This window comes from Musa acuminata, chromosome BXJ2-6 (genome assembly GCF_036884655.1).
Source record: "Musa acuminata AAA Group cultivar baxijiao chromosome BXJ2-6, Cavendish_Baxijiao_AAA, whole genome shotgun sequence".
NCBI lineage: Eukaryota > Viridiplantae > Streptophyta > Magnoliopsida > Zingiberales > Musaceae > Musa > Musa acuminata.
Window position 1 is genome coordinate 40623589 of NC_088343.1, and position 19858 is coordinate 40643446.

Consider the following 19858-nt stretch of genomic DNA (forward strand, 5'->3'; position numbering starts at 1 on the left):
CAAAAGAAAGAAAGTATAATGAACTGCAAATACCTTTGCATCTAATCTGGTCTTTTTGGTTTGCTGGAGCTTTTTGGATGGAAATCAGATTCATTGTGGGTTTGCAAACATCAATAAAACTGTGAAAACAAAAATGATTTGAAAAGAAATCTATATGACAAGTTTTAATATGTTTGCAGAATACTTTTAGAGATTACTGTTCTATGCTCTCCTCTGTCAGTCATATTACAGTTCATGTCTCATGGAGTTCTCCAAGAAGCAACATGCTTCAAAGAGTTTCCTTCATCAGTCAAGCACTGCAAAGTGTATGGCTGAAGATGGACAGAGGATTCTACTGCAAGAAAGATACTAAAAAACCAATTGGCCTCAAAGAAAGTCATAATATGGATGTTCCTGTAGACTGTGCACTGTAACCATAATTTCGATTATACAGATCACTTGCTTCTAGATTTCAATTTAAGATGTTTGGTTGGAATGATGCTCTTTAGGATGTATCAGAAACACCTACTAGTTATGAATCAGCTGTAGCCTTTGGAAGAAGGAATGTTTTTGGTGCTGGATGCCATGGAAGTGAAGGACTTGAAGGCTTTTAGGAATGTATCAGCAGTGTGTTATCAGAAAGGCTGATGATGTCTTCGGAGTTTGAGATGTGGGAAAAATGGTGGTGTTTCTGCTTCTGATTTGATGTGTTTCTTTCTTTCTATTTCTTTCCTATATGTGCACTGTTTTATTGCTGCCAGACCAGCTCAGTTCAGTGTCATTTATTTGGATGAGGTCACAGCAAAACAACTAAAAGATATTCCTATTGGTGCCCAAAAGTATCATTAAAATTGATCCAAAACTAGGAAAGCTCACTATAAACATAACCAACAGAAAGAACAGGTTAATGCACTGTGACACACCAATAATAAGGGGAGAGAGACTCACCCACATGCACTATAAACAAAGCTCATTTGTGTGAATTCTATCCTATTCATGTGCAGTTTTGCAAGCAATCAAATGCTGAAGGCAAAAGATGTCAAGCATGAACAGAAAATAAAACATTTTCCCATAATTCTTCAGCAATATATGAAAATATTAAGACACTGAAACAATAAAAAAGATTGCATTGTTCCATTTAATGTGCAAAGTCCCATGAATAAATATAATGCAGATTAGTGTTCATTAAATATTTCACCCACAGGCAGATAGTGATAGAGGGCTGATAAAATATTCAATCAAACTTTCATTGGCCAATCATAGATCAAGATTGGATCTTCATTTATGTAAGGTCTAGAATTAGACTAAACATGTCAAGGTTGTTTTAATCACCTTTACATATGTCATCTGATTACCAACTAATCTGGAAATTAATTGTGCAAAGTGAGCATTTTGCAAATAAATATATCAGTGAATGATGCTTGTTCACCCTTTCTGGGTTTAGTTGGAGGGGAAGAGTTCTGATCTGATCCCACTCTACTTTTGTGTGTGGTTTTCATGCAGTCACCATCACCCCCCCAAAATGGAGAGAGAGGGGAAAAGAAGCTTAAAGCTTGAGCCTTTCCTTTCCCATTGAGAGAGAAACCATACTAGATTAGAACTAATCAAGTCCCAACACTTTTTGTCATGTTTCCTAAGTTCAAGAAATGAGTTTGGGTGGTCCAAAAACAAGCCATATGCAGAGCCTTCTCCGGGCTTGTTTGCTTTCATCCAGTTTGTCTCTATAGGACAAAATGCCTTTTGTTTTCCTTCTCAACTTCAATCCAAGAAACAACTTGACACATGCATATCATATTACACCACATTTTTATTTTTGGTGATTAGTTTCCGGGGTCATTTTTGAGCTTTTACACATTAATTCTTGATCCTTCATATTTGTATATTAATTCTTAAGAATGCTCTCTTATCATGATAAAAAGTTTTCAACAATATAAAAATTCATTGAAATTTTTTTCCTCTTATATATATATATAATATGATATTAGAATATGACTTGATGAGGTAACTGATGTATCAACTTATTGAATTTGAATTACTTAAACCCAAGTTAAATATAACTGATACATTTAGATCTTTCAAGTCCATTTAAGTTTTATTCTATTTTAGACATGAGACTAAATTATAATTTTATAATATCTTCTATTCAAGGATTTGATATTCTTATTAAAAGACTAACAAATTCACATTCAGATTTTAATATGATACATAAGACCTCACCTAATAGTAGTTGTACACTATCTCCCATCATGTCTAATATTATGTTGACTTTAATATCATTTGTCATGACTCAATATGATAATTAATTCATTAATTTACTGAGCACGAATAAACTAGCTAAAAATGCTTGCACAACTCATTTAGTACTTATAAATTTAGTTCAGTTTTTCTTAATTTTGACTAAATAGAGTACTATATATTTGGTTTGAGGAATAAGTTATATATATATATATATATATATATATGGTGATTAGTTTAATGTTTATTGGAAGTAAAAGATGTGATATGACATACAGTTTGTGGTTGGAAGATTAACATATAAACAGAGAAACTAAAAGATAAAAAATTTCATAAAGATAGGAGATGAGCCCAACCACTCATTTAGACTGTAAATAGAAATGCAGAACATTTCAACATTCTATTGATATCCAATATAACCATCATAGCTCCAACATGATGGATGCATCCCAATTCTATTGATATCCATTATAACCATCATAGCTCCAACCTGATGGATGGATCCCAATTCTATTGATATCCATTATAACCATCATAGCTCCAACCTGAGATGAATGCACCCCTCATGTTGTGGGAGCTTGCAAGTTGCTCCCACAACATAGGAGGCTGAAGATGAGTTCTAGCATATGGAGTTGATATAAATTTCTCTAGAGAAGGGTATTAATCATATATGATCCAATTATCAGTGACAGCCATGTTAGGCTTCAAGAATTTACCAGTCATGGGGCAATCAAACAATTGTTCAGAATCAAAAAGATCATCTGACAACCAATCAAACAATATAATATACAGTATGTGTTGCTTAACAGATGAAGAGAACCAGCTGATGCTCCAAAATCAGTTTGTCCAGCAAGGTTGAGTCTCCTGACAGCCTCCCAACACTTCAAAAACAAAGAGCTCCAACATGCTGTTAGGTGGCTGCTTTCTTCCACCACCTACCTCATCATTGTATCTTATGCAGTCCCATCAGATACAGGACAGAGACTTGAAAGAGAGGGGGGAAAAGGAGCAAAACAAAAGCTGATACAAAGAGACAATGGAGTGCAGATGAGCATCACTGGATCTTATGCAGAACACAGACTTGCAAGAGTGAGCAACAACAAATAAAAGGAACAAAGAGAATAAATTGAGTTGTATTTAAATCTAATTAAATTTTTTATCATAGTCCAGGCATGGTGTGTTGATACCTCTCTATTTTGGCCAATTTACATGTCAAGTCTAATCTGACTTACATTATAGTTTGGTACTCATTGGGTCTTATTTCTATGGCTTAGACTTTGAACTTTGTGGTTACCCAATTAAAAGATTTATCACAAGGGAATAATGTTCATCTTCAGTTTCCTAATTATCTTATAAAAGACATAAACAAATAACTAAGGATCATAACCAATCATAAAAACAACTCAATGATCAATCCCAAGAATCCAAGATACAGATTCTTCATTCTTAGCAATTCTATCCTGCTAAACACATGCATCAGTATCTCATAAAAATGCATGAGGAAAGAACAGAATACACAATGCATATGTGCAGGGAACAAAGCTGGTTGGGTAGGTGAGAAGGGATTGGAAGCTCATCTTAATTAGTCTCAACCATAAATCATATGTCAAGAACAACTCAACCAGTCAAATAAATCCACTTTACCATGTTGTCATCAACATCTAAGTAGCTCAGTTAAAATAGATCAGCTTCTTGAAGGGAAAGGTGACAACAATAATTGTTTTATAATTCAAGGAAATTAAAGACTTAGGAATGGGTAAGATCTTGAGTGGATCCTCCACTACAAAAAGACAAATTGTTTCAATTGAACTTGGATGGATGACAAAAATAAAAACTGTGGATCAGATCAAAGAAATCCAAATTGAGAAGCAGAAGTTTTATAAGAAAAGTTCAAGTTGGAATTGAAAAATAGAAAGTACTAAATTCTATTCCACCAAGATGCTTAGAGAATCAAGTTTGCATAACATTTTATTATGAAACTATTATAGTTTCCAAATTGTTATAATGGATATTGTATGGGCTATAACATAATTAACATAAACTAATAAATCTTAATATTCAAAGTCACTTAAAAAATTTAATATTAATCATGCTTTTTTTTAAAATTTTTTGAGAAAACTAAATTCAGTATCAATACATTTTTATTGATGATCAAGATTTTTACTGGCTAAGTCGGCTAATATATTCATTTCAAATCATGTTATATGATAATCTTTATCGTTCTTATATAATGCATAAGAACAATCTAAACCTATAATAAAATTAATAACTAAGATTGAAGGCGATTTGAATTAATTAAAATATGATCATAATATTTCCAAAGTTACAATATTTTAAATACTGAATCTCGATGGAAAATCCTATTATTAGTTCACTCTAATGTTAGAAATAGATTAAGGCCAGTCAGATTTCGGCAGGAAAATAATTGGTTTTGATGGTTACGAGAGTGGTTTAGACAATTGAATACGACAGGTAAGGGGTTTCTGATACAATCAAAAGAAAACGGACGGCTGTTCTCGAAAAATCAAAATTTCAGAATCTGCAAGGACACGTGTTCGTTCACGATGAAAAATATTTAAAACATACCAAACTGTGGTAACAGGAAGAATAAAAATAGACTGCTATAAATACCCCCGTCGACCGAGCCACCGACCTCGAAAACGGCTTTCTTTTCGCCTTTCCCTTCCCACCGCCCCCACCACCCCCACGAACTCCTCCTCCTCCGTCGTCGTCGTCGTCGTCGTCTTCTTCTTCTCTTCTCTTATTCCATCGGTTCTTGCCCGGACCGATCGGAGAAGAAGTTGCGGTGTTGGCGGTTCTCCGTGCCCTCTGTTCCTGATCCGGGGGAGGGCCGGAGGTGGTGAGGGTGGGGGGGCGACGATGAGGAGATCGGCGAACCTCGAGGCGGTGGTTTCGCTCGGTCGGAAGTGGCCTCTGCAGGTTCTCCTCGTCCTTGCCCTCCTCTACGGCGCGCTCGTCTTCTTCTTCGAGTACCCGTTCCTCTCCTACCGGATCCCCTCCCCTTCCTCCGCCTACGCCGCTTCCGGGCTCCTCGGCGGCGATGCCTTTAGCCTCCCCCTCAATCTCGGCGCTGAGGTCCGGCCCGCTCCCCTCCGCCCGTCCCGGCGCGCGCGCCTTCTCCACAATTCCGCCAGCGGCCCCGCCGGCCCTCGCCTACCCTCCGACCCACGACGGATGATGTCCGCTTCGGGGCTCGATTTCCGGGTCCTCAACGTCACCGCGGTCGGCGGCCGGCCGTTCTCAGGGCTTCACAAGGCCGCGAAGGACGCGTGGGAGGTGGGCCGGAAGATGCTGGAGGAGCTAAAAACTGTTCCTCTGGCGGACCTAGCGACGACGAAGGACGAGAACCGGACGGAGGATAACTGTCCGCACTCGATCATCCTTTCTGGGGAGAAGTTCCTTGAGCGGGGGAGGTTGATGGTGCTACCCTGTGGGCTGACGTTGGGGTCGCACATCACCCTGGTTGCGAAGCCGTACAAGGCCCACCCAGAATACGACCCCAAGATCACGGCCTTGAGCGAAGGGAAGAAGGAGATCATGGTCTCTCAGTTTATGATGGAGCTGCTGGGAATCAAGACGGTGGACGGGGAGGACCCGCCGAGGATACTGCATTTCAACCCCCGGTTGAAGGGGGATTGGAGTGGGAAGCCTGTGATCGAGCAGAACACGTGCTACCGCATGCAGTGGGGAAAGTCCCAACGTTGCGAGGGTTGGACGTCCATGGCTAACGAGGAATCCGGTGGGTTTCTCAAGCTTCCACCTTTAGCTATTCTCTGTCATGAGTCACGTGACACTTTAGGAAAAAAACTAATTTTCATAATTTTGCTATCGAATGCTGCGAGTTCCAAGTTTTGAAATTGGGTTTGCTTTTTGCAATAGCATGCTAAAATTTTGAATTGCAACATTGTTATATGAAAAAAACATTTTGGTTTCTTTTTTCTTTTGTTGCTGTAAATTTCTTCTACAATTACCTTGAGAGTGGAGATTTGCATTCTGAGAACCTTATGTGTGTTTTACAAAGAGATTGATGTGTTTTCTGTTTTGGTTCATTAATGATCGTTGATTAATGAGCTCATTGTTTACTGATATTTCAGTTGATGGGCTACTGAAGTGTGAAAAGTGGATCCGTGATGATGACAATGGGATGGAAGAGTCAAAGGCAACATGGTGGTTAAACCGGTTGATTGGTAGGACAAAGAAGATTTCTGTTGATTGGCCATATCCATTCGTAGAAGACAAGTTGTTTGTTCTCACTCTAAGTGCTGGATTAGAAGGTTATCATGTCACTGTTGATGGGAGACATGTGACCTCTTTTCCTTACCGCACTGTAAGTTTCAGTTGCAAAAGCCCCACAGCTGATATGATTGGGACTCAACATTTTGTTGATGTAATGGTTTATGTCCTGTGTAGGGTTTTGTTCTTGAGGATGCGACAGGCCTGTCGGTTAATGGGGACCTTCATGTCCAATCCATTTTTGCTGGTTCATTGCCAACTTCTCATCCTAGCTTTGCTCCACAAAAGAATCTAGAAATGTCAGCAGAATGGCAGGCCCTGCCACTTCCTGATGGACCGGTTGAACTTTTCATTGGCATCCTTTCTGCAGGCAACCATTTTGCAGAGCGTATGGCTGTCCGGAAGTCATGGATGTGTGAAGTTAAAAAATCGTCTAATATGGTGGCTCGGTTTTTTGTTGCTCTGGTAAAATTTCAAGCTACTCTGACCTACATTTTCCATCCTTTTATTTTGAAGAGATGCTAACTAATAGAGTGTTTTGTTCGAATAGCATGGAAGAAAGGAGGTGAATATTGAGTTGAAGAAAGAGGCAGAGTTCTTTGGTGATATTGTTATAGTGCCTTTCCTAGATAGCTATGATCTTGTTGTTCTCAAGACTGTTGCCATATGTGAATATGGGGTTTGTATCGACTATGATCTGTTTTGCCTTGAATTGCTTGCTCTGCTATTTTTGGTCTTAATTATCAATTATTTATAATCTTGTGGTTTTCTTTTGTTTCCTTTTCTTGCTTTAATAGGTTCGTACTGTTGCTGCTCGCTATATAATGAAATGCGATGATGATACTTTTGTTAGAGTTGATTCAGTGATGAATAAAGTCAGAAAAGTCCCTAGTGACAAAAGCTTATATGTGGGTAACATGAATTACTACCACAAGCCATTGCGAGAAGGGAAATGGGCTGTGACATATGAGGTACATAAATGCAAGTTTTTCTCATATCTAAGCACAATTGCAGTCTAAGCAATCGCCATATCATATATAAGGTTTTACACAAGTAACAAAATTTCAGAGCATTATAATATCCCTTCGAACTCTGTATGCAATATTTTAATATTGTACTTTTGTTCTGTCTTATCATTCTAGGATTTACATTTTTTGCACTAGTAGAAATTATACTGATTAGATCCTGTTTCCTGAAAGGTATCTGCAATGCTTGGTTGGTGAGAGGTATAAGAATCTTTGTTGGTAGCCGCTGAGTGATCTTTGCAATGATTAGAGGAAACTTGGGTAGATTAAAGTTTGTCTATTTGTTTTTGGTTGAACTATGGACTTCTTGAAGTGTCTAAGAAATTCTTTTGCAAGGCTAAGTCTCCTTCATCTAATTATATAAGGAAAAGAAAAGATGTTTGGCTGACTTTTTCACAATAAGTTATGACTATTTTGAAATCAGAAATATTTGGTATCATGAAACAAGAAACACAAAATGGATGTAACCCTAGGAAAGCAATTAATTATTATTTCAAACAAAGTGAGAAAACACAAAAACAGCATTCAGATCTTCTCATGCAAGCTGTATATGGCATAATCAATACCACCGATCTCAAGGATAGCCTCAATTTTGTCCAGTGCTGGTCGATGAATGCAACGATGTGACTCTTTTGATTCTTGAAAGTTTTCAAGTGATTTTTTTTATCCTGGAGCACCTGTAACTTCCTAGGGTCATGTTTGACAAGTAGTCGTATCCATGAGTCTACTTTTACATTCTCTGGCAATGGGGTTAAATAAAAAAGTATCTCCTCCATAGTTGATGCGTATATATCCTTGAATATAGGTTTCTCTAAGGATTTTAATTTCGAATAATATCGCTCGTACCGGGAGGTACGTATTTGTCCGCCAACAGACCGATACGTGGACCGCTCGCTACCGGGCAATACCGTCGCTACTCGCTACCTGGTGGTATTAGCTGAGGGAGAAGAAAAGGGAGAACCTGGAGATTTGGCGTTGCTCTCCCTCGACGATCTCGATCCGTCGCCGTCCTCCCTCATCGGACGTCGCAGATGAGATGTCGCATCCTCCTCGTTTGAGGCGACGAGGCCTTGGCGTCATCGGCGACTTATCATCCGTGCGGGGAGAAGAAGCCTCGGCGACGTTGCGGGAAGAAGAAATGAAGCGTCGTCGAGACGACGAGGCGGCGAGGTCACCTCGTCGCCTTTTTTTGCACGGGGAGAAGGAAACGTCGGTTTCTTCTCCCCACGCGGGCAGAAAAAGGAGGCGACATTGCCTTTTTCTTATAACTTATATATACACACACACACACACACATCGAGCGGTACACTCTGGTGTACCGCTCAATACTCTGTACCATACCCTATTGAGTTACACTCGAAACTTCGGTACGGTATAAAATTACAATCCTTGGGTTTCTCAATATGTCTTATTGTCGATAATATGCATATATAGTGAATCAAGTTCATAATCTAAACTTAGTTCAAATGTTGAGTTGTATCTTTGGTATGCTTGTTAGATGATAGTTGTATTTCTTAATTGGCTGGCAGGGAAAAACTTTGTTGTTTATTGTTTTTTCATTTGAACTGAAAGTATATGATATTATTTATTAATGTCATTTTGTTTTTTCATTTATTTATTAATGTCATTTAGTTTGAATGATAGCTGTTAATCAACGCTCAGTGGGAGATGTAAACTTTTTCAACACCAGTGATGCGTTCATGCTTTTTCAAAGACTCGGTGTGATAAATGTTTTCAGATTTTTGTGTCTGATCATGTGCTCGTAGTCAGGGTTCCAAAGAGTTTTTGTTGCTGTGTATGCATATGTAGATATTTGGTTCACTGTGTAAGGACTATGACCACAATGTATGGTGTTACTGCATATGATAAATGTGGAGTTGCATGTGCGCCAAACATGGCCACTTATAAGTTCCACATAAGCACAAAAATACTGCATATGCTAGATTCACATACACCAATGCCGTGACTTATATGGTCCTCTGCATAAGCATGAGAATGCAGCTGCATATTCCTATGTATCCACATATAGCATTAACAAGAAAATGAGGTCATATCTTTTGTTTTATGTTTCCTCCTTATAACTCGCATTTTACAGTTGTGCCATCTTAAATTTTACTCATGGTTCATGATAATACAATATTACCCATTGATATATATATATATATATATATATATATATATATATATATATATATATATATATATATATATATATTAATTTTGCTCTAGTATGCATCTTTTCCCATTTAACCATGTACCCTTTTGTAGTCTCATCATCTTTTACTGCCCAATACGTAATTAATCTGGTTGGACATCCAGCATGCTATACATTAGATTAAAGTTATTTTTCTATTACGTAGACTAAATGTTAGTTTTTCTTGAAAAATATGATTACTATCATCTCATACAACAAAGTAACGCATTTAACGTGCTCAGTTGTTATGGATCTCCTTTTGCAGGAATGGCCTGAAGAGAATTATCCACCATATGCAAATGGTCCTGGATATGTTGTATCATCTGATATTGCACAGTTCATCATATCTGATTTCGAGAAACATAAGTTAAGGGTAAGCATATTTAATTCTTCTATTGAGTAGCTACTTTTATATTTAGCTTAGCAATACAAGTAGTAACATTATTGGGGCACGATAAACTGGGAACTAGTTGCAACTAATTGTGCCTGTTTGCAAGAATATAAGTGGAGGGTGACCTTCCAAGACTGGCAAAGGTCCGATCCATTCTAGCGTACCATCTGGAGGAGACACCCGGCTAAACTGTACTGAACAGCACGAAGTTTAAAACTCAGCTTACTAGTTACCTTAACATAATGGTTTTATCTTCTGTTTTTGTTTTTGGTTGCTAAGGTTTGTGCTTTTTCTTCATTTATGAAGAGAAATGAAACAATATACAAACAAATTATATTGTGATTAACATCTTTTGTTAACCCCTGCATATCCAATGAAGATTTTGATTAATGGTTACACATAATGATGAGGAGTTTTCTAAATTATGCAGTTGTTTAAAATGGAAGATGTGAGCATGGGCATGTGGGTTGAGCAGTTCAATAGCACTCAAGCAGTTGAATACAAACACAGTGTCAAGTTCTGTCAGTTTGGATGCATAGACGATTACTACACTGCACACTACCAGTCCCCAAGGCAAATGACATGCTTGTGGGACAAGTTGCAGGCCGGGAAGCCTCAGTGCTGTAACATGAGATGACGGCAACATGACATTACGAGGCAAAGTCTTAGCAGTTATTTCAGCCGCATTCGGTAACTCGACTGGCTGGCTTGTTAGTGCTTACAAATTTGTTCATTACTTCTTCGTTTTTGTTAACATTGGCAGAGAAAGACAAGTGACGATGGTAGTGCTACCCTGCTGCTTCTACACACATGTAAAGCTCAAAGAACGTAGATCCTGTTACTTTACGACTTCTTTTTTGGAGGTTGAAGCAGCCTAAAAATCGTCAAGGATCAGAATCTGCTGACTTCTTTAAGTCTCAGATTTTGTAATTTCATCTCGGTGAGACGGGACAAAATGTCATGGCACGGAACCACACCTTGTTTCTGTGCTTATTGTCTATATTGAACAACGGGATATAGCTATCAAGTGCACGGTTGAACTTGCGACCTTTTGTTTTAATTTGCTCATGTGAATTTAACATAATCTTTTCATATTTACAAGTTAATTTCCTTTTGTTGACTAGCAGCTGACTCGCGACATGACCTTCAACTTCAAGATAATTCATTAGTTAAAAGATTTTGGTTATCATCGAAGCATTTGGTATGTGCATTTTATTTAGCAGTGTGACTGTTCTCTTCATCAGTTTTTAGAGATTATTATAGTTCTAATCATTATTGTAACACTTTTAAGGTAGAAGTTGAAATGTGGTTCTTATTCTTTTGAATTTAATGGTTGACAGAAATTTGCCAAATTTCTGATGACCATCAAGTTGCTCATAATTTGTGGATTCTGCTTCAAGCTTCAAAGTAAATCTTGCACTAGCAAACAGTTTATGGCTGGAAACCTTCAGGTTGAGAGCCTAATCAATCATCATGTTGTTGTTGTTGTTGTTTGGGTAAAATCATATAGTGCTAAGATCAACTGAAATATAAACCCAGAGATCAAAACCTTAGCAGTTTTAAGCATCTTCCCCAGAAATCTGAGTTTTCACCTTGACAAGCCTGCAGATCTCTTCTGGGTGGTCAACAGAGTATGTGTTGGTAAAAGCTTCATTGTCAATGTTGTTTACGAAGATGAGTCAAAAGGATTCATTGAACCACCCAAACTCATGGCTGAGGCTATGGCTGGATCTTTTGTTGAAAGCTCCTTCACCCTCTCCAGAAAGGCACTGGGAATTTGCCTGCCAATGAACTCAACAGCAACCACACGGCATGCTAAAAGATGTATAAAGCTGTGTGTGAAGAGGATATATATATATATATATATATATATATATATATATATATATATATATATATATATATATATATATATATATATATATATATATATATATATATATATATATATATATATATATATATATATATATATATATATATGCCTAATAAAATAAAATATTAGTATGTAGATGCCTAGGAGAAATTTCACATGTGAAATTATTTTATTTTATATCCATATCACATGTATGAGCATTTTTACCAGCTATATACCATATCTACAACTGAAACTAATATTTGTGATGCAAAATACAGTGAATCAAATCCAAAATAGGATGAGGAGAAATCAGGAGGAATGCTGGAAGATGAACTACTTCTGTATCCTTTTGAATGGATAATTGTTTGACCAAATAAATATACATTGTTTGAGATATATAAAAAAAAACTAAGTCTGCAAATTGTCCATAAGAAATTGTGGGATTGCACATCAATAAGCTATTGTAGTCTCTTTAAATTGTCACTTCACTTGGAACACTTCAATTCCCACATCAGAATGTTTCATTCATGAGACCATCATTCTCCCCAATTGAACCTTCAATTTGAACTGCTCCATCCTCATATATGAAACAAATTGCACATCTACTATTGAACTAATTGGTGGTAGTTTTTATCAAAAAAAAAAAAAAAACTGTATATTTAATTGGAGATCATCCCAACACAAGAAAATTAATTTACCACAAGTGTTTTTTGTGCAACTAAAAATATCCTAAAAGATTGGTTTTACCTAAAAGCAATTATCAAACATTATCTCATTTGTATAATATGATCACTTATCCAACCAATACAATCATACTCCTCCTGTTAATATACTCATGGTAAAATGCATTAAAATATTCCTTCAAGATAAATAGAAGAAGGAAAAGAAAAAAAAACAAACTAAACATTCTTTCGATGATTTTTCGAAAAAACTATTTTCTTATTGAATTTTTCTCGAGAGCAACTCTTATTTTCAGATTTTGTATCCGTTCAGCCCTTTATACGGGTAATGCCAAGTCCAATCTACGTCATATGGATCGATCGATATGATGCATCCTTAAAAGTCATGATTATTATCGTAATGTTAAGTTAGACAAAAAAGACTGTCTTACTTAAAAGTATTGTAACAACTATAATTTTTTGAAAAATCTAAAAAAGTAGAAAAAGCAAAAAAAGAAAAAAACAATAAGGCAGTGATTCCGTGCGACTTGGTCCACCTTCGAGTCTGTCACCCGCTCCGACCTTTTACACGTGCGCCCATCCCGCCGCCAAATCCGCAACTACCCATCCTCTCTCTCTATCCGACTCGGTGTCTTCTAACGCTCGCCTCCTCTCCCTCCTCCACCACCTCGACGTGATTGCCTCGTTCAAGTAGCAACAGCACCACTTGCGGTGGCGGCGGCGGAAGAAGGAGACGGAGGTGATGACGGTGAAGGGGGGGACGAACCAATCATGCGCGGCATGCAAGTACCAGCGGCGGAGATGTGCGGCGGATTGCCCCCTCGCCGCCTACTTCCCGGCCGACCAGCCGAAGCAGTTCCTGAACTGCCACCGCCTGTTCGGCGTCAGCAACATCCTCAAGATCATTAACCGCCTCGACCCGCCGGAGCAGGCCGAGGCCATGAAGTCCATCATCTACGAGTCCAACATCCGCGACCGCGACCCCGTTCATGGCTGCCTCGGCCTCATCTGCTCCCTGCACCTGCATATCCACCACTTGGAGCAGGAGCTCGAGGCCACCAACAGTCAGCTCCTGCTCCACCGCCACCACCAGCTCGCCGCCTCCTCCTCCTCCTCCTCTTCTACCATGATCGATGGCGCCGCCAGCTACCTTCTCCTCGACAACGGCATCTCCATCGTCGAGAGCTGCAGCATCGCCGACAACAACGACATCAACATGAAGGCGGCGGAACGTTTCTGGGCTCACCATTCTTCCGCCCTGCATGCCCCGATGGACGATGAGATCTCACCCGACTTCGACGCCATAGACGAAGACGGAGTCTACGAATCATGGTCCAAAACTTGCGCTCACTGTATCGTTCGACTTCCTACGATCTCAATCACAATTCTGATGGAAACTGCTTGCTCGATCCTCTCGACCAGCTCCGAGTCTCCGCTCAAGGACACGATGCACTCGGCGATGGCTCACGTCTCACGGAACGAACTCAAGAGCGCCGCCGCTTGCTTCACTCTCACCAGCGCCGTCAACTGAGGGCCACCTCCCGGGCTTCCAATTGCTTCACTGTAATCTTCTTCGCCACCCATGTCTCATATAATCTCTGCTAATAATACCCGGCGATGTTGGATTTCCGCAGCACATATTAGCAAGGAGTTGAGGTTTGTGATGAATAAAGCGATTCTTTTGCTAGGGTAGTACGTAGTTTTTTTTGCTTCACTTACTACCATAACACACAGAAGAACTAATCCTTGTGGGAATCATATTTCTTTTTCCCTGCAATTTTGTTGACATTTTGGGTGAAAAGGTATCGTAAAGTTTGATTAATAAGGAAAAAATGATCTGATTACTTGCTAGTTCAAAGTTGCTTAGATTTTACATGGAACATCCTGTCAATTTAGCCACCAAAAATATATCATATCCATGTATTCCATGCTCCATTTCTGTAAACATTAGGTTAACGAATTTGTCATCTCTGTATCGAGCATGAAGACATAACAATGCTTGCTGCATTCATGCAATGAGCATGAAGAAATAATAAGAATTAGATTCATGATTTTATTCTGATGTTAAGAGGTTGTAAAAGAAAGGCAATCTCTTAACCAAACATGAACAGAGGAGAAAGTCTGCTGCTGCTGCTCATATTAATCGACTGTAAAGAATAAGGTTGTCTTCAAACCTCTCTCTCTTTCTCTCTTTCTTTCTGAATACTCCTCTTTCTCTTTCTTTCTCTATATATGTATTAGTTGTCTTCTCTCATTTTCTGAAAGTAGTGGGAAATTTAGTTGAAATATTCAACGTATTATTATCTTTTTACCGCAGAGTATGGTGCAATGATTTCATATTCATATCAGGCAAAACAAAGGTATGCATTCTCTCTCTCACTCTCTCTTCATTGCTGAACATATTCTGATTTCTATCAGTGTTCTATCTATCGATCTGCCGATTTATTTATCTAAACTTATTCATCTATCTGATTATCTAAACTTTCAATCTATCTTATCTATCTATCTATCAATTTGATTATCAATATATCTATCTCTGTATTTATCCATCCATCTATCTACCTATATATCTATCTATCTTCTTTTTCTACTGTGTTCTTCCCTTTCACTTTACTTGGTTTAACTCTTGGACTATGATTGATTCTTAGATCAGTTTAAGACAACAATATACTTCATATATGGATCCTATTAAAATACAAATAATTACTGTTCCTACAGCTACTGTTACTGCTGGTAGTGCCAACTAAAAGGCAGATTCCGCGCACAGGAGTCCAATCTGTGGCTTAGTGGGGCGGCCATCTTTTATGTCCCCTTCTCCATCACGGATCAGCTCCGAATCTTGTCTGTCCTCTCTCCACCTGTCCCAGAAACCGATACCATCACCTCATATAACGCCCGTTTTATATAACCACCAGTCCGAGTCGTAGCAGTTTTTTTGTTTTTGTTTTTGTTTTTGTTTATTTACCGCTCTGATAGTTTATAGCGTTTTGATAAAGCGGCCGTCATTTTCCGAAATATAACGTCTCCATCGGGAAGAAAAGAAAGCAGCAGACAGCAGACTGATATGAACGACCGACATAAAATGGGGGATTACTTCTTCTTCTTCTCCGTGTTTCTCTACTTCGCTCCTTCTGTTTGTTTATATGTCTCTGAATCCAGTGCCGTCTTCTCTGAAGAGCTCCGTGGGCAGCAAGAGCACCAATGCCCACATCGGTGGTAGAGATGGAGGCGGAGGCGGAGGCGAGGGCGAGGGCGGCTTCTTCTACCGCCACGGCGAGCGGAGCCGGGCCCTCTGCTCTTCCTGGATCAGCCGCTTGCACATGAGGCTCCTGTCCCTCCCGCCTACCGCCGCGCCGCCTCCTCCGACGCCGCCTGCCCGCCGGAAGCTCCCGGCGGATGCCGGTGAAGGTGGCGTCGTCCTCAGCCGCCACAACGACGACAACTACCCGCATACGATCTCCACCGACGAGTCCCGCACCCGGACTTCCATTTCCAATCTCAACTCGCCTTTCGTCGACCGCCGCTACCTCAACCTGTTCGAGAGGAGGCCCATCGCGGGCGTCCCCCGGCTTCGGTCGCCGCTACCGCCGCCGCAGATCGTGTATGGCGACGAAGGAGAGCGATCGGTCAGTGGGTTCGGCCCCTTCCAGCTCAGATCAAGGAACCCCGCCCTTCGTCGAGGAGCACAGGAGAGCCTCGGCCGCGACAGCAGTGGCGGGGAAAGGGTTCTTGGAAGCGGGAAGTACCACCACCGCGGTTATTTTCCTCTCTTCCGCAGGATGGCTCACCTCGGGGAAGCTTCGAATGGAGAAAGGGGAATGCTCGGATCTCGTCTCGGAAGTCGGATTGAATCTGTACATGGCGAGGAACAATTAGATCAGGTGAATGTGTGCTTTCCTCCGAGGAGGGCGCCTGATGTCCACGACCAGGTGAAATTGTCCCCATTCTTCCAGTTTCGGCCATCCTTGAACTCGGATTACACGATTGCTAGGAACAAGGTAATCGTTGGCCATCCAACGGACGACGGAAACACCAAAATTTTGGAGCATCGGAGTCAATTGAGATCGTCACTGCCCATGTCTTACTTCCCACCACAGCCAGTGGCTGATGATCTTCCATCTTGGAGACCGTATGAAAAGCGACACTTCTCTACCGATCAATGGAGTGCGAGTTGTACTTCTGTTCAGCATGCAGCAAGAAGCAGAGGTGAGCCCTCTCTGGAACTTGCTTCTGTTGTTCGGAAAGATAAATCTGCATGCCTGGAGTAGTCTTAATCTGTTTCTATTACAGGTGCTGCTTACAATGATGGTGCTGATGGTGCTGGCTCAATTAGAACATTTTGTGTAAGTTTCTTCTTCCCCTTGATCAACTAATTGGGTTTCAAGCTTCAAATGCATGGAATATCACTGAAAAGACCTTTTTTCAAGGTTAAATTTCCTGGATAGTCCTCAAGCATCAGTGCTCTTTTGAGTTGGTCCTCAGCCTATCTTTTGCATCAAATTGGTTCTCCATTATTGGTCCTATATCAGTCAAAATTTTCTGTCATCTTCCTTTTGGTAGCAATAATGGATGGATGAGTTGTGATAACCTTTTTGTGGATTCGACTTTTAACATTTCTCATGTCATCGGCTTGGTATTCACAAGACAAAATACTCACTGGCTCAAACCTATTCTTGAAACCTCCCAAACTTGATCTCAAAACGTCAAATTTTAATTTTTCTTCTTGTACTATGGAATTGATTTGTATGCCATGTCAATTGTTAAAGCCCACTTAGCACAAAAAAAAAAAGAAGAAAAAAAGGCTGACTATGACTAACATCACTAATTTGTTATTTGTCAATGGTGATAGATGATAGAAGGATTTGATTGGTACCGAACTTTGTTCAAGGACCAGTTTGACACAAAATAGTTTGAGGATCAACTTGTACTAGCACCAAATGCTGAAGGACTATTTAGGTAATTAAGCCTTTTTTAATCTTAGAAAACTTAGATTGGCATAAATTCCGATGGAAAAGTCATGTAGACCTTCCTGGTCCTGATTGAAATGTGCCAATATTAGGAATATACTTTGGTACCGATAAATCTCAAAAGAAAAGGAAAGATTCTAAGTTTATGTATCAAATTCACCCATATAAAGACTAGCTGATGAAGACCTTTCCTGCCCAACAACCAGATTTCATCAACATCCCTTACCTTAAGTTCCTATTAGCATGTGGAGATTTATTTGGACTAGGCAAGCCAACATTGCTCGAACTTCATGATTTAGTAGGAACCCGAGTCATATATTTTCATGATTTCTTTCTTTTTTTTTTATTTGGACTAATAATCCATGTAAAATCCTTTGGATTCTCTTATGGGAATTGCAGGTAGTTCTGAATCTTTCTTTATGTATTGAATAGTCCTACTACTCCCCTCAGCATACTAGGAGTACCCCATTTTTTTATTGTCTGTCTGACAAACAATAAGTTTGCCCATATGAAGAAGCATATGGAGATGGTCCATTTGTATTGTCATGACTCAATATAGGACCTTGCACCACCCGCCTTCAGGAGTATCTTAACTTCCAAAAGGGTGAAGACTACATGTAAGATTTTGTACCTAGCTTTAGTTGACATCAACTCATTGTCCGTGTTGTGTCAAGAGTCTATCAAATGCATTGTAAGCCTGAGGTTTTGTTGGTTATTGCTCTTGTTTAATCTCTTTGTTCACCTTCAAGTTAATTCGTTGATCAACATCTTTATCCTTAATAGGTTTCTCTATAGTAGTTTAGTCGATTAGCCCTTAGTTTGGCATGACCATTAGTTTCAAAAAAGTGTTTGGTCTGTACAATTTACATGCCTAGCAGGTTAATTGGGCTGCTAGAAATTTGAAGTGTTCCTATCAACCCCTTAATGGTGACTGATGCATAGTGGTCCATGTTGATACCTAAGATGTGGTTATCCTTGAAGCATGGATGAGATGGGACCACCAAATGTGTAACCAGTCACATGGTGTGCAATATGGGCATATCCTTCATGGTCATTTATGCAATTGTCCTGTGTTTGTTCTTTTGTTACAATAGGTTGAACTTTGTAGTAAATTGGTTATCACTTATTTATATTTCTGAATTCTAGTGCTGATAGATTTGAAATCCCTTGTCTGGTGTCAGTACTCAGTTGCCCAAACAGCTTTTTCATTTTGTTCTAAAATTGACCCTTGATCTCTCACTGACAGGACCCTCATATCTTGCCTCAGAATACGACAGTAAACCATCTTGAGAGAACTTCTGTATGCTTGAGTGAACCAGAAGAACCTTTTTCATTTTGGAACATGGGGAGATTTAAGAGAAGAAACACAGTCTCTTCAACAATTGGATTGACGCGCAACCTCAGTATCAAGCGAAACGCGAACTTGGACGAATCTCTTCCTCCAAAGTTCAGGAAGTTGGGCCATGAAGATTAGCATCAGTGCTTGGAGATACAGTGAGCTGCATCATTGGTATGACCACAAGTCAGAATGATCCTAAAATGAAATTTCCTCTGTGAACAAAATTATCAGGTAACCATCGTCACTTATGAAGCATCAGATATATTTGTACTATCAGAAAGAACTCAGATGTAGGAAATAATGAAGCATTTGAAGTGCTTCAAGCTGAGAAGAAGCACAATGTTACTCTGGCAGCCCCTATGTAGCGGCATGTAATAATCCTGCCATGGTTTCTTTTCTTTACTAAAGTGATGAATATTTTGTTTTCTTTATGCAGGGATGAGGTGAGGTATATAAGAATATGTATAAACAAATTTTGTTGCTTTATTTTGAGTCTTGCTTGCATGTTATAACGGATGATTATATGACATATGTATCCGAATGGCTGAGGTGGTCTTCGCGTAATCTCGACCTATTAAAGATAATATTAAGATCGACTCTAGATGAAATCTAGCTTCTCGATGGTTTCTCTGCTAAGGTCAACGTCCCCCCTACACTCCCCCTTGACATTTTTTTGCATGTCAACGACAGTTAATTATTAAAATATCTCCTATCAATCCCGTGTAGCATATGCTCACCTGCGGTACCCATAAGCATCACAGTGCTGCATGATGTGACACAGAACAAGGGAATATTTTAAGATAGCCTCGGAGCACGAGGCGGTGACCGGACCACCATGCCTTCAGCCATGTGAAGAAAATTATGGTTTCCTAACTCTTTATAACGACATTACATTAGAAGCAGAAGGCTCCAACTTTCGAGTCTGAAAAGTTACAA

General features: G+C 39.5%; 3 protein-coding genes across 6 annotated transcripts; all 3 read left to right on the forward strand.

The window, feature by feature from the left end:
* The first annotated feature begins 4880 nt into the window (after positions 1-4880).
* LOC135585595 (hydroxyproline O-galactosyltransferase GALT6-like) lies at positions 4881-11201 on the forward strand. Of its 3 annotated transcripts, none has more exons than XR_672048.3 (8): positions 4881-5974; positions 6330-6562; positions 6646-6933; positions 7019-7147; positions 7266-7439; positions 9953-10060; positions 10509-10768; positions 10842-11201. XR_672048.3 is itself a non-coding variant. In XM_065114357.1 (8 exons), the coding sequence occupies exons 1-7, from the start codon at positions 5095-5097 to the stop codon at positions 10713-10715; spliced, it is 2019 nt and encodes a 672-aa protein (XP_064970429.1). In that variant the 5' UTR covers positions 4881-5094; the 3' UTR covers positions 10716-10735; positions 10842-11201. The 3 variants fall into 3 exon arrangements, 2 of the variants coding, with proteins under 2 accessions (XP_064970429.1, XP_064970428.1); XM_065114357.1 differs by having other exon boundaries at positions 10509-10735; XM_065114356.1 differs by having other exon boundaries at positions 10509-11201.
* Positions 11202-13242: 2041 nt separating this feature from the next.
* On the forward strand, positions 13243-15543 carry LOC135615603 (LOB domain-containing protein 4-like). The gene is made up of 2 exons (XM_065114360.1): positions 13243-13948; positions 14039-15543. Exons 1-2 carry the CDS (start codon positions 13359-13361, stop codon positions 14145-14147), a joined length of 699 nt encoding a protein of 232 aa, XP_064970432.1. The 5' UTR covers positions 13243-13358; the 3' UTR covers positions 14148-15543.
* Positions 15544-15670: 127 nt separating this feature from the next.
* On the forward strand, positions 15671-19408 carry LOC135615602 (uncharacterized). Of its 2 annotated transcripts, none has more exons than XM_065114359.1 (3): positions 15671-16822; positions 16907-16959; positions 18851-19408. In XM_065114359.1, the coding sequence occupies exons 1-3, from the start codon at positions 15760-15762 to the stop codon at positions 19055-19057; spliced, it is 1323 nt and encodes a 440-aa protein (XP_064970431.1). In that variant the 5' UTR covers positions 15671-15759; the 3' UTR covers positions 19058-19408. The 2 variants fall into 2 exon arrangements, with proteins under 2 accessions (XP_064970431.1, XP_064970430.1); XM_065114358.1 differs by having other exon boundaries at positions 15674-16822; positions 18830-19408.
* Positions 19409-19858: the final 450 nt, after the last annotated feature.